This window comes from Petromyzon marinus, chromosome 55 (assembly GCF_048934315.1).
Source record: "Petromyzon marinus isolate PM22_M1 ecotype Great Lakes invasive population chromosome 55, UKy_Petmar_22M1.pri1.0, whole genome shotgun sequence".
Classification (NCBI taxonomy): Eukaryota; Metazoa; Chordata; class Hyperoartia; order Petromyzontiformes; family Petromyzontidae; genus Petromyzon; species Petromyzon marinus.
In genome coordinates, this window is record NC_133721.1 from 5,704,347 (window position 1) to 5,715,345 (window position 10,999).

At 46.8% G+C, this 10,999-nt stretch overlaps 1 protein-coding gene across 1 annotated transcript; it reads left to right on the forward strand.

The window, feature by feature from the left end:
- The first annotated feature begins 9,044 nt into the window (after positions 1 to 9,044).
- LOC116954609 (olfactory receptor 2AT4-like) lies at positions 9,045 to 10,749 on the forward strand. The gene has a single exon (XM_032975268.2). The coding sequence runs from the start codon at positions 9,090 to 9,092 to the stop codon at positions 10,071 to 10,073; it is 984 nt and encodes a 327-aa protein (XP_032831159.2). The 5' UTR covers positions 9,045 to 9,089; the 3' UTR covers positions 10,074 to 10,749.
- The last annotated feature ends 250 nt before the right edge of the window (positions 10,750 to 10,999 follow it).

Sequence of the window (10,999 nt, forward strand, 5' to 3'; positions counted from 1 at the left end):
GAAAGTGGTGCTACCTGCTATGATTACAGCAGTGCAGACTGTTGTGGTACCTGCTTTCACTACAGCAGTCGATACTGACTATGGTGGTCCATGGTTTCGCTACAGCAGTACATACCGACTGTGGTGGAACCTGATTTCAATTACATGCAGTGCATACCGACTGTGGTAGTACTTGCTATCACTACAGCAGTGCATACTGACTGTGGTGGTACCTGCTTATACCACAGCAGTGCATACCGACTGTGGTGGACCTGTAATCACTACATCAGTGCACACTGCCTGTGGTGGCACCTCCTATCAATAGAGCAATGCATACCGACTGTGGTGCAAACCGCTCTCACTACAGCAGTGCATACTGACTGTGGTGGCACCTGCCATCACTACAGCAGTGCATATCGACTGTGGTGCAACCTGCTTTCACTACAGCAGTGCATACCGACTGTGATGGTACCTGCTTTCACTACAGCAGTGCTTACTGTGGTGGTACCTGCTTTCAGAAAAGTAGAACATACTGACTGTGGGGGTGCCTGCTATGATTGCAGCAATACATACTGACTGTCGTGTTAACTGCTATGATAACAGCAGTGTATACTGACTGTGATGGTTCCTGCTATCACTACAGCATTGCATACTGACTGTGGTGGCACCTGCTATAACTTCAGCAGTGCATACCGACTGTTGTGCAACCTGCTTTCACTACAGCAGTGCATACCGACTGTTGTGCAACCTGCTTTCACCACAGCAGTGCATACTGGCTGTGATGGTACCTGCTTTCGCTACAGAAGTGCATACCGACTGGGGTGATACCTGCTTTCACTACAGCAGTGCTTACTGATTGTGGTGGTAGCTGCTATGATAGCAGCAGTGCAAAGTGACAGTGGTGCTACCTGCTATGATTACAGCAGTGCAGACTGTTGTGGTACCTGCTTTCACTACAGCAGTCCATACTGACTATGGTGGTCCATGGTTTCGCTACAGCAGTACATACCGACTGTGGTGGAACCTGATTTCAATTACATGCAGTGCATACCGACTGTGGTAGTACTTGCTATCACCACAGCAGTGCATACTGACTGTGGTGGTACCTGCTTATACCACAGCAGTGCATACCGACTGTGGTGGTACCTGCTTTCACCAAAGCAGTGCATACCGTCTGTGGTGTTACCTGCTATGATTACAGCAGTGCATACTTACTGTGGTGGTACCTGCTATGATAACAGCAGTGTATACTTACTGTGGTGGTATCCTGCAATCTCTATAGTAGTGCACACTGACTGTGGTGGGACCTGTTTTAACTACAGCAGTGCATACTGACTGTGGTGCATCTGCTATCACTACAGCAGTGCATACCAACTGTGGTGCAACCTGCTTTCACTACAGCAGTGCATACCGACTGTGGTGGTACCTGCTTTCACTGCAGCAGTACATACCGTGGTGGTACCTGATTTCAGAATAGTAGAGCATATTGACTGTGGTGGTACCTGCTATGATTACAGCAGTGCATACTGACTGTGGTGGTACCTGCGATGATAACAGCAGTGTAAATTGACTGTGGTGGGACCTGCTTTAACTACAGCAGTGCATACCGACTGTCATGGTTCCTGCTATCACTACAGGAGTGCATACTGACTGTGGTGGCACCTGGTATCGCTACAGAAGTGCATACCGACTGTGGTGGTACCTGCTTTCACTACAGCAGCGCATACCGACTGCGGTGGTCCCTGCTTTCACCACAGCAGTGCATACCGACTGTGGTGGTACCTGCTTTCACCACAGTAGTGCATATCTGATTATGGTGGTACCTGCTTTCACTACAGCAGTGCATACTGACTGTGGTGGTACCGGCTTTCACCACAGTAGTGCATACTGACTATGGTCGTACCTGCTTTCACTACAGCAGTGCATACTGACTGTGGTGGTACCTGCTATGATAACAACAGTGCATACTGACTGTGGTGGAACCTGCTATGATTACAGCAGTGCATACTGTGGTAGTACCTGCTTTCACTACAGCCTTGCATACCGACTGCGGTGGTAACTGTTTTCACTATAACAGTGCATACCAACTGTGGTGGTACCTATGATTACAGCAGTGCATGCTGTGGTGGTACCCTTTTTCACTACACGAGTGCATACCGACTGCGGTGGTACCTGCTTTCACTACAGCAGTGCATACCGACTGTGGTGGACGTGTTTTCACTACATCAGTGCATACTGACTATGGTGTTACCTACTATGATTACAGCAGTGCATACTGACTGTGGTGGTACCTGCTATGATAACAGCAGTGTATACTTACTGTGGTCGTATCCTGCAATGACTACAGTAGTGCACACTGACTGTGGTGGGACCTGTTTTAACTACAGCAGTGCATACTGACTGTGGTGCACCTGCTATCACTACAGCAGTGCATACTGACTGTGGTGCAACCTGCTTTCACTACAGCAGTGCATACTGACTGTGGTAGTACCTGCTTTCAGAATAGTAGAGCATACTGACTGTGGTGGTACCTGCTATGATTACAGCAGTGCATGCTCACTGTGGTGGTACCTGCTATGATAACAGCAGTGTATATTGACTGTGGTGGGAACTGCTTTAACTACAGCAGTGCATACCGACTGTCATGGTTCCTGCTATCACTACAGAAGTGCATACCGACTGTGGTGGTACCTGCTTTCACTACAGCAGCGCATATCGACTGTGGTGGTACCTGCTTTCACCACAGTAGTGCATACCGACTGTGATGGTACCTGCTTTCGCTACAGCAGTGCATACTGACTATGGTGGTACCTGCTTTCACTACAGCAGTGCATACTGACTGTGGTGGTACCTGCTATGATAACCGCAGTGCATACTGACTGTGGTGGAACCTGCTATGATTACAGCAGTGCATACTGTGGTAGTACCTGCTTTCAATACAGCCTTGCATACCGACTGCGGTGGTACCTGCTTTCACTACAACAGTGCATACCGACTGTAGTGGTACCTATGATTACAGCATTGCATGCTGTGGTGGTACCCTTTTTCACTACACGAGTGCATACCGAGTGCGGTGGTACCTGCTTTCACTACAACAGTGCAGACCGACTGTGGTGGTACCTGCTTTCACTACAGCAGTGCATACCGACTGTGGTGGTACCTATGATAACAGCAGTGCATACTGAGTGTGGTGGACCTGCTATGATTACAGCAGTGCACACTGTGGTGGTACCTGGTTTCATTATAGCAGTGCATACCGACTGTGGTGGTACCTGTAAGATTACAGCAGTACATACTGACTGTGGTGGTATCTGCTATGTACAGTAGTACATTCTGACTCTCCATATATATATGAAAGGCAAAGTTATGATTGTGTCTGTTCAAAATATTTAGCGTACTTCCTGAAATGCAACAAACTTGAAATTGTGGGTACTTTCCAGACTGTACACCATTCAGAAATTATAAAAATACACTATTTTGGGGGGGAGCTCAATAATTCTTATATTTTTTGCACGGCAAGTGAGCTGTGACGTGAAATCTGTCATGTGACCCGCTCATGTGGAAGCGTAACGCATTGTAGTGTAGTGGTTAGCGCGCTGCTCAACGAACCCAGAGACCCGAGTTCGATTCCCGCTCACGGCCACCACCTGTGACGATTATTTTAACTGGTCCTGGGCCTCCCCTAGGTCGTCTCAGCCTCAACCAAGTAGCTGCTGTGGTGTGTGAACATCGCCACTGGAGGGACAAAGGCGGCCGGGCGTGGTGCTGGCCACCCACCCCCTTGTGTGCAGTGCCGGCCTTCATAGGTGCTTGCTAACAGCACTTGCCCCCTACAGTCTCACAGGCTACATGGGGGATCTTTATCCTGTGTGTGTGGGGGGGGGGGGGGGGGGGCAGCGACTGCGTAGCGATTCGCGCGCTGTCGCTACGAACCCGGCGACCCGAGTTCGATTCCCGCTCACAGCCACCACCACCACCGGTGACGATTATTTGAACTGGTCCTGGGCCTCCCTTAGGTTGACTCAGCCTGAAACTAGTAACTGGTGTGGTGTGTGAACATCGCCACTGGGGAGACAAAGGCGGCCGGTTGATCCAGGTCCCGGGCAAAGCCGGGTAGTGCAACTAGTATCTTATATATAAAAGGGAAATTAGTGAATGTTAGTTCATAGTTCATTTATTTGGTATAGCCCTGTGAGCCATTCGGCTCTTGAATCGGGTGCAACCGCAACAAACAAAAACATGAACAAGAAAACATCTTAAAGTGATTATGTGACTGTGCAAACAGAAAATATAGGAAAAAATATCAAAATATTCCTGAAATAGCACCGTACACCAACGCTGTGTGCAAAAATCCCAGTGGGAAGCAAGTCAAACAACAACAACCACAAGACAACTAGGATTAAGGCCATATGTCTAACTCCGTACCACAATAAACAAAAACATGGCCAAAACAAAAAAAACTTTTCGAAATCACCAAAATAAAAGCCATAAATCCAATGTAACAGTGATCATAGGGACTGTGACCGAATTTTTTACAATAAACTACATAAATAAATTATAACACCAAAATCTAGAGCCATATTTTAGGCCACTGAATAGCAGTGGCAGCTAGGGTTGTACAACTCCTCTAGAGCAGTTTTGAGTGAAGATCTCATAGGTAGTGATTCAAGTTGCAGTTTATTGGCAATAGCATTCCAGACCCTGGGGACATCAATAGCAAAGGCCCTTCCTCCAGTTTTTGTACGGCAATAGGGAATGTGAAGCTGGTAAATGAGCGAAGACCTGAGGTCAAATTTGTTCTTTGAAACAGAGAGGAGATCCAGTAGGTAGTCTGCGGAATTTTTTGTAAGTACATCGTGAATAAATAAGATCTGGTGCACAAGCCGTCGAACATTAAGATATGTTAAGTTTGACCCAATGTAGAGATCACAGTGGTGAGTCCTATATGGGCAGTTCAATGCAAATCTTAAGGCCGAGTGATAGATGGAATCAAGCTTCTTCAGTACAGTACTTGGGGCTGATTTATACACGATGTCACAGTAGTCAAGTAGAGGCAGTATGGTAGGTTTTATCAATTCCAAACGGAACATTGGGGGGAAGCAGTGCTTGTGTCGATACAGAAAACCAAATTTTATTTTTACCAATATAATCAATGTGATCGTCAAAACTAAGTTTTGAATCCAGGATGACCCCAAGATACTTATAGATCTTGACTTGCTCTATTTGATAATTATTCAAGGAATGTAATTGGGGAAAAATAACTTCCTGCTTTAGTCCCGGAGAGAAGCATAGCACCTTGGTTTTGGAGGTATTCAAGACTAGTTTAAGAGAAACTAGCTGATGTTGTAGTTTGTTGAAATCACCCTGGAGCTTAGCAATCACGTCATCCTGAGAGCGGCCAGCAGTAATCAGTATTGTGTCATCTGAAAAAAGATTTACCCTGGAATGATCCAGTTCAGTGCCCAAGTCATTGACATAAAGAGAGAACAAGAGGGGGCCGAGGATGGAACCCTGTGGAACCCCTTTTGTTATCTTAACACTGTTTGACCTCCAACCATCTGTGAATACAGTTTGGGTGCGAGAAAAGAGGTAATTTTTTAACCAATGTGTGCCTGTTCGAAATGTTTAGCATACTTCCTGACAAGCAACAAACTTGAAATTTGGCATGTGGGTAGTTTACAGGCTGTACACAATGCAAAGAGTATAAAAATAGACTTTTATATATTTTTTTTTGGGGGGGGCGCAATAATGGATATATAAAAAAGGACATTTATGAATCTGTGTGTCTGTTGGAAATGTTTAGCATACTTCCCGACATGCAACAAACTTTAAATTTGGCATGTGGGTAGCTTCCGGACTGTACACAACGTAAAAAATATAAAAATAGACTTTTGTATTTTGGGGGGGGGGGGTGGTTAAATTACCATGAAGTGTGTGGCGTCAACCCGCATACAGGACTGGCGAGAATCGATATCTTGTGAGCGTTTGTGGTATCGATTAAACGGGAATAGGCTGATTCTAAAGAAATCTACAACCTTCGATTACTTTGCACGATTTAAAGATTCGAATCTTGGCGCGCAAGCGAAAGTTGTTTTTTTCCACGGCGCATTGGGTTTTATTAGATTTTTAATTAATGAGGTAATGATCAAAGTTTTATTTTCATTTGTATATGTTATGTTTTTCAATTTTCAGAAGTTTTAAAATATATATTTTCCCCTGGGCAACGTCGGGTACTTCCCACTAGGAGCAGCATATATCGACTCTATAGCACAAAGTACTCACATGACAGAGTGCCGTGGTGAGGCCTGGTCCCGTGCAGAGCCCCCGGCCTCGCCTAGATTGCCCAGCCAGGCGAGGGTGGGGCTGGGTCGCTACCCCCCGCGCTAAAATAGTACTGTCTAAGCGCTATAATTTTAGTATCTACCGACGCTATAGTAGTAAGTCCACACATTGGGGTGGGGGTGGCGAGAGGACGTGACACTTTGATGAATTTAACTCAGCGTTGAGGACAAATCCCCCCCACCCTCAACCGATGACGCGCATGCATTGCCAGGGGCAACCACCAGCAGCTTCGAGCGACAAAAGTTAAATAAATTAATAAAGATAAATCGAACTAAATCGTTAATTTTACTACTTTAAAGGTGACGGATGGGAAAACAGAATAGCCTATTCGCACCGCGGGGCTTGGGGTGTGCCGCCCGGCAAATGTTTTTCTATGTAAACCCCACCGTCAGAGCGTCAAATCCCTCGCAAGCGCGCGTACACAGAGGGACAGACAGACAAAAATGCCTTTTATAGGTAAGAAGAAGAAAGAAAATAAAAAAGAAAGATAGTTTGCATGTCTCTGCGTATGTGTCTTCATAGGTTTAGAGTATTTGGCCGCTATAGTGAATCAGAATCTTTATTTAAACTGCAGGAGGAATCTGATGAGTTATGAAGCTCTTTTTCACAATTGTCCGGCATGGGCGGGTCAGCAAGTTACATTTCCACACGATGATAAGCCACTTCGTTGAGCTATCATTCGTGGCCAGGTCGCTTCTGCAAAAGAGCTGTATAGCTGAGTGGGCCTCACCTGTTGAGATAAAAAAAAATAGTTGTTTAGGTGCTCGCTAACCGCACTTGTCCCAAAAAGTTATTAAGGCTATGGGGGGGGGGGTTGTGTATTGGTAAATGTGTGTCTGATGGGATGTGTAAATATATACCTGTGTTTGTTTAACACGTAGTCTTTCGCGACCCAAATCATCCATAATATTGTGTTTTTTATATATTATGAGTTAAAGAGACTAAAAAAAACACCAAATAAATATAAAATACTCCAAATACAACTGTCGGCAGTGGAAGAACACGCGTGCCAACAAGGACACTCAATTGATTTTGAAAATGTTGAAGTTCTGTGCAAAATAGTTACTACTGCCTATCGCCTGATGAAGCTAGTTGCAATTACTGATGAAACGTCGTACTCAGATTGTAAATGTTGTGGATTTGCTGTCCATTACACCGGTGTGCTGTACTAGTAACGAATTGGCATGTTCTGTTTACATGACAAACCTTATTAATTGGCTGTGTCGGGTTGTGGTGGGTTTATTGACACATTTATATTTACGTGATCTAACCCAAAAAAAACTATATTATACCTGTGTTTTTTATGTTGGGAACAGACATAGGCAGGAGACATTGTCTGCGTGTTTACCTACATATATATAAAAGAAGATTCGTTCTTTTAAAATTCCCTGCAGAAATCACCGAGCGAGCGACCTTCCACTGCAGACTAAACTGCCAGCACCGCAACTTCCGCTGGGCCCACCCAAGCCACGTCGGTGAACCAATTAAAACTGCAGTTTATATTTAAAAACACACACACACACGCATCTTGTTTGGCCGCACGGGGAGTCGTTACATCCATGAAAACCGCCGAGATCAAGAAGAGATAATTAAACATTGCTGGCCACACCAATCAGGTGACGTGACCACGTGGTGCTCTGCGGTGTATATAAATCTTCCCTCCGTCGGTACGCCGCAACTCCCGTCACTGTAAAGACACCTGGCGCCGAGGTTAGATTCCAACACATGCGGGGACCGGTCACCTTTATTTCTACCACGGTGAAGAGCCATTTGACAAACTCCGTAACCCGCAGGTACGAACGCTCCTAAAAATTTAACAATACGCATTTACTTCCAATGTCAGCATGCAGGAGCGATACAGCATTGCCACACAGTGCTCAGTGCAATGGCACACACGTAGGCACGGTGGTACTTTGTTAATTTTAGCGGTGCTCGCTCCGGTGTGCGAACACTTTTTAGCCAAGTGGAGCATTTGCGTTTTTTTTTGTAAAATGAAAACCAACATAGCGTTTGAATCTGAGAACCAGGAATGGGTTAAATAAAAAATAATAATCCATTGTAATCTTTTTTCGTGAAAGCTTTCACAATTATCCTTTATGCCAAAAACAACCTAAGTAAACCCCCCATCTAATGCCGCTTCAACAGGCAGAGGCTATTCCTGGAAAGTGCCGACGAGAGAGAGACAGAGAGAAAAGTCCGCTTTATTCAGAGCGTATCACTGCCACTGCGTTCGCGTGCGACCGCTCGCTGTAACGACAGAAGCGTCGCGCCACTCAAAGTGGCACCGCGAAGCGGCGGTTTTCTGCTCGGATCGTCATCTTTAGGGTTGCCGAGCGCAGCCCAAAGCCCGGCATGCCAAGCGCCCAGCAAGAGATAAAGCACGAATGAATGTGTACTGCGAGGTAAAACCAATTCTCGATTGTTTTTGTTACGTAAGACCAAAAAAATAGCAAAGGTTATTTTAAAGACTTTGGGGGGGGGGGGGGTAAGAAACAATTATGGGGAGGAGGGAATTACAAAGCGGAAGCTGTGCGAGGTAAGAAAGAGAAGAGAAGGGAGGTGACCTGCAGTGTGATTGTTGAACACAATAGCCAATATGGTTGTATCTGATTTCAATGTATTATTTGCAGTCATTTTACAGAATTCATAAATGTTCAATTGAGACGCAACTGCCATACTAACCAGAACCTTGCATTGCGTTCCCATAAATGTCACCCCCATGCAGGCCCTAGGAGATGACCGTATTCCATTTGTAGGACTTGCGCGCGATGGAAGGCAACGACTCCTATGTCATCCTGGGGACATTGGAAGCTCCCCACAACGTCCGCCTGCTCGCATTCACCCTGTGCCTGATCGTGTTCGTTGCCTCACTGCTCGCCAACCTCCTGGTGCTGCTCTCGGTGGTCGTGCGCCCGCAGCTGCACAAGCCCGTGTACGCCTTCATGTGCAACCTCATGACGGCCGACATCATTGGCTGCACGGTCAGCTTGCCCCAGCAGCTCTACATCTTCCTGACGGGGGACACGCGCATCCCGCGCTCCTCCTGCATCGCACAGATGTTTTCCATCAACCTGTTCATCGGCATCGAGTGTTTCGCCCTCGCCTCGATGTCCGTCGACCGCTACGTGGCCATCTGCCACCCACTTCGCTACCACGCCATCGTCACTGGCAAACGGACGTTGATGGCCATCGCTGCCATCTGGGGCTTCGTGGGGGCCGTGCTTGTGCCCCTTACCATTCTCGTCAGCGCGCTGAAGCTGAGAGACGGCGACAGGCAGATACAAGGCGTGATATGTGATTACATGGGGTTCGTCCGGCTGTCGCAGGGCGACACGCAGCTCCAGGCGGTCTACAGCACGGCGATGGTCGTGGTGCTCTTCGTGGTGCCGCTGTTGCTGATCGCGTACACGTACGCGAGGGTCATTGTCGAATGTGCGAGGACGCGGCGGAGCGATTTCAAGGCGAAAGCGGTGAACACCTTCCTCACGCACTTCTTCATGCTCGCCGTTTTCTTCGTCGCGATCTTCCTGTCTGTCCTCGTGTCACGCTTGGTCAAGGACCTGCAGAGCGCCCAGGCGAGGAACATGCGCTACGCCGCCGGCTTCACCATCTTCTTCATCCCCATGGCCAACGTCAGCATCTACGTGTTCAGAACGAAGGAGCTGAGGAGGGAGATGACGCATTGCCTCCGTGCGATTATTCCGAGCGATTTCTGCGGAGCGAGGGTCCACAAGGTATCGGCAATCGTTTAGAGGGGTTCTGAACACTCCTTCCTGAACGGTCAGTGCGATGGCACGTAGCACAGAGCAACGTCGTAAGCGGGGTAAAATGTCGGTCACGTAGAAGCTTCAGTCAAAGTGATGTTCTGCTCAAATGAGCATTGAGCCAGTGCTAACCTCCTGTTTACAGTTCCGAGCCAGTGGTCGAGAAGCCACATTCCAATGACGGGGGCAAGTCTTTTCACAGGACAACCGATTGTGACTTTCCCACAAAGTCGCACTTATTTTATTGGCCCCAGTAGGATGATGGGTTGAGTCAGCCACCAACCAGGAATTGAACTCTCAACCGTCCATTAGCGGGCTTCTCGCCCTACGTTTGTGCCACCTGTAGCGAAAACTATACTCTTAAAACAACTTTTTTTTTCATTTTACCAGGTAAGGCCCACTGACCTATACTGTACATCTCTTTTCAGAAGCAACCTGGTCACAAATGATAGCTCAACGAAGTGGTCTATCATCATGTGGAAATTTAAAGCAGGAGCCAAATACTCTCAGCGCATGTTTTTAAATGTAGAGGGAAAACCGGAGGACCTGGAGAAAAAAATCATGCGGCCAGGAGGAGACATGCAAACTCAAAATATACATACCTCAGGGTTGGTGTCGAGATCGAACCGACGATCTCCTGTATACCAGGCGACGGCGTTAACATCTCGCCTTAACCTCATATTGGCTTTTGACCACAGAATGGTATCAGCTATTCTTATATCTCCTCAAAAGAACTGCAATATTTCTCAAACGTAAATTAATGACACGATTTGAAACAAACAAAAAAACTCTCACCACCTGCACCATCATCTTTGACTCTGAACTGAGGGCTTAACTTAAGCCCTAGGTTCAGGTCAGCTTCCCAGAAAATTATTCTGATGTCCGGCACACCACATCCCAGTGTGCCTCTCACT

What these genes read in the sequence shown, in the direction of transcription:
- LOC116954609 (XM_032975268.2), top strand. Translation starts at nt 9,090, where the DNA reads ATGGAAGGCAACGACTCCTATGTCATCCTGGGGACATTGGAAGCTCCC.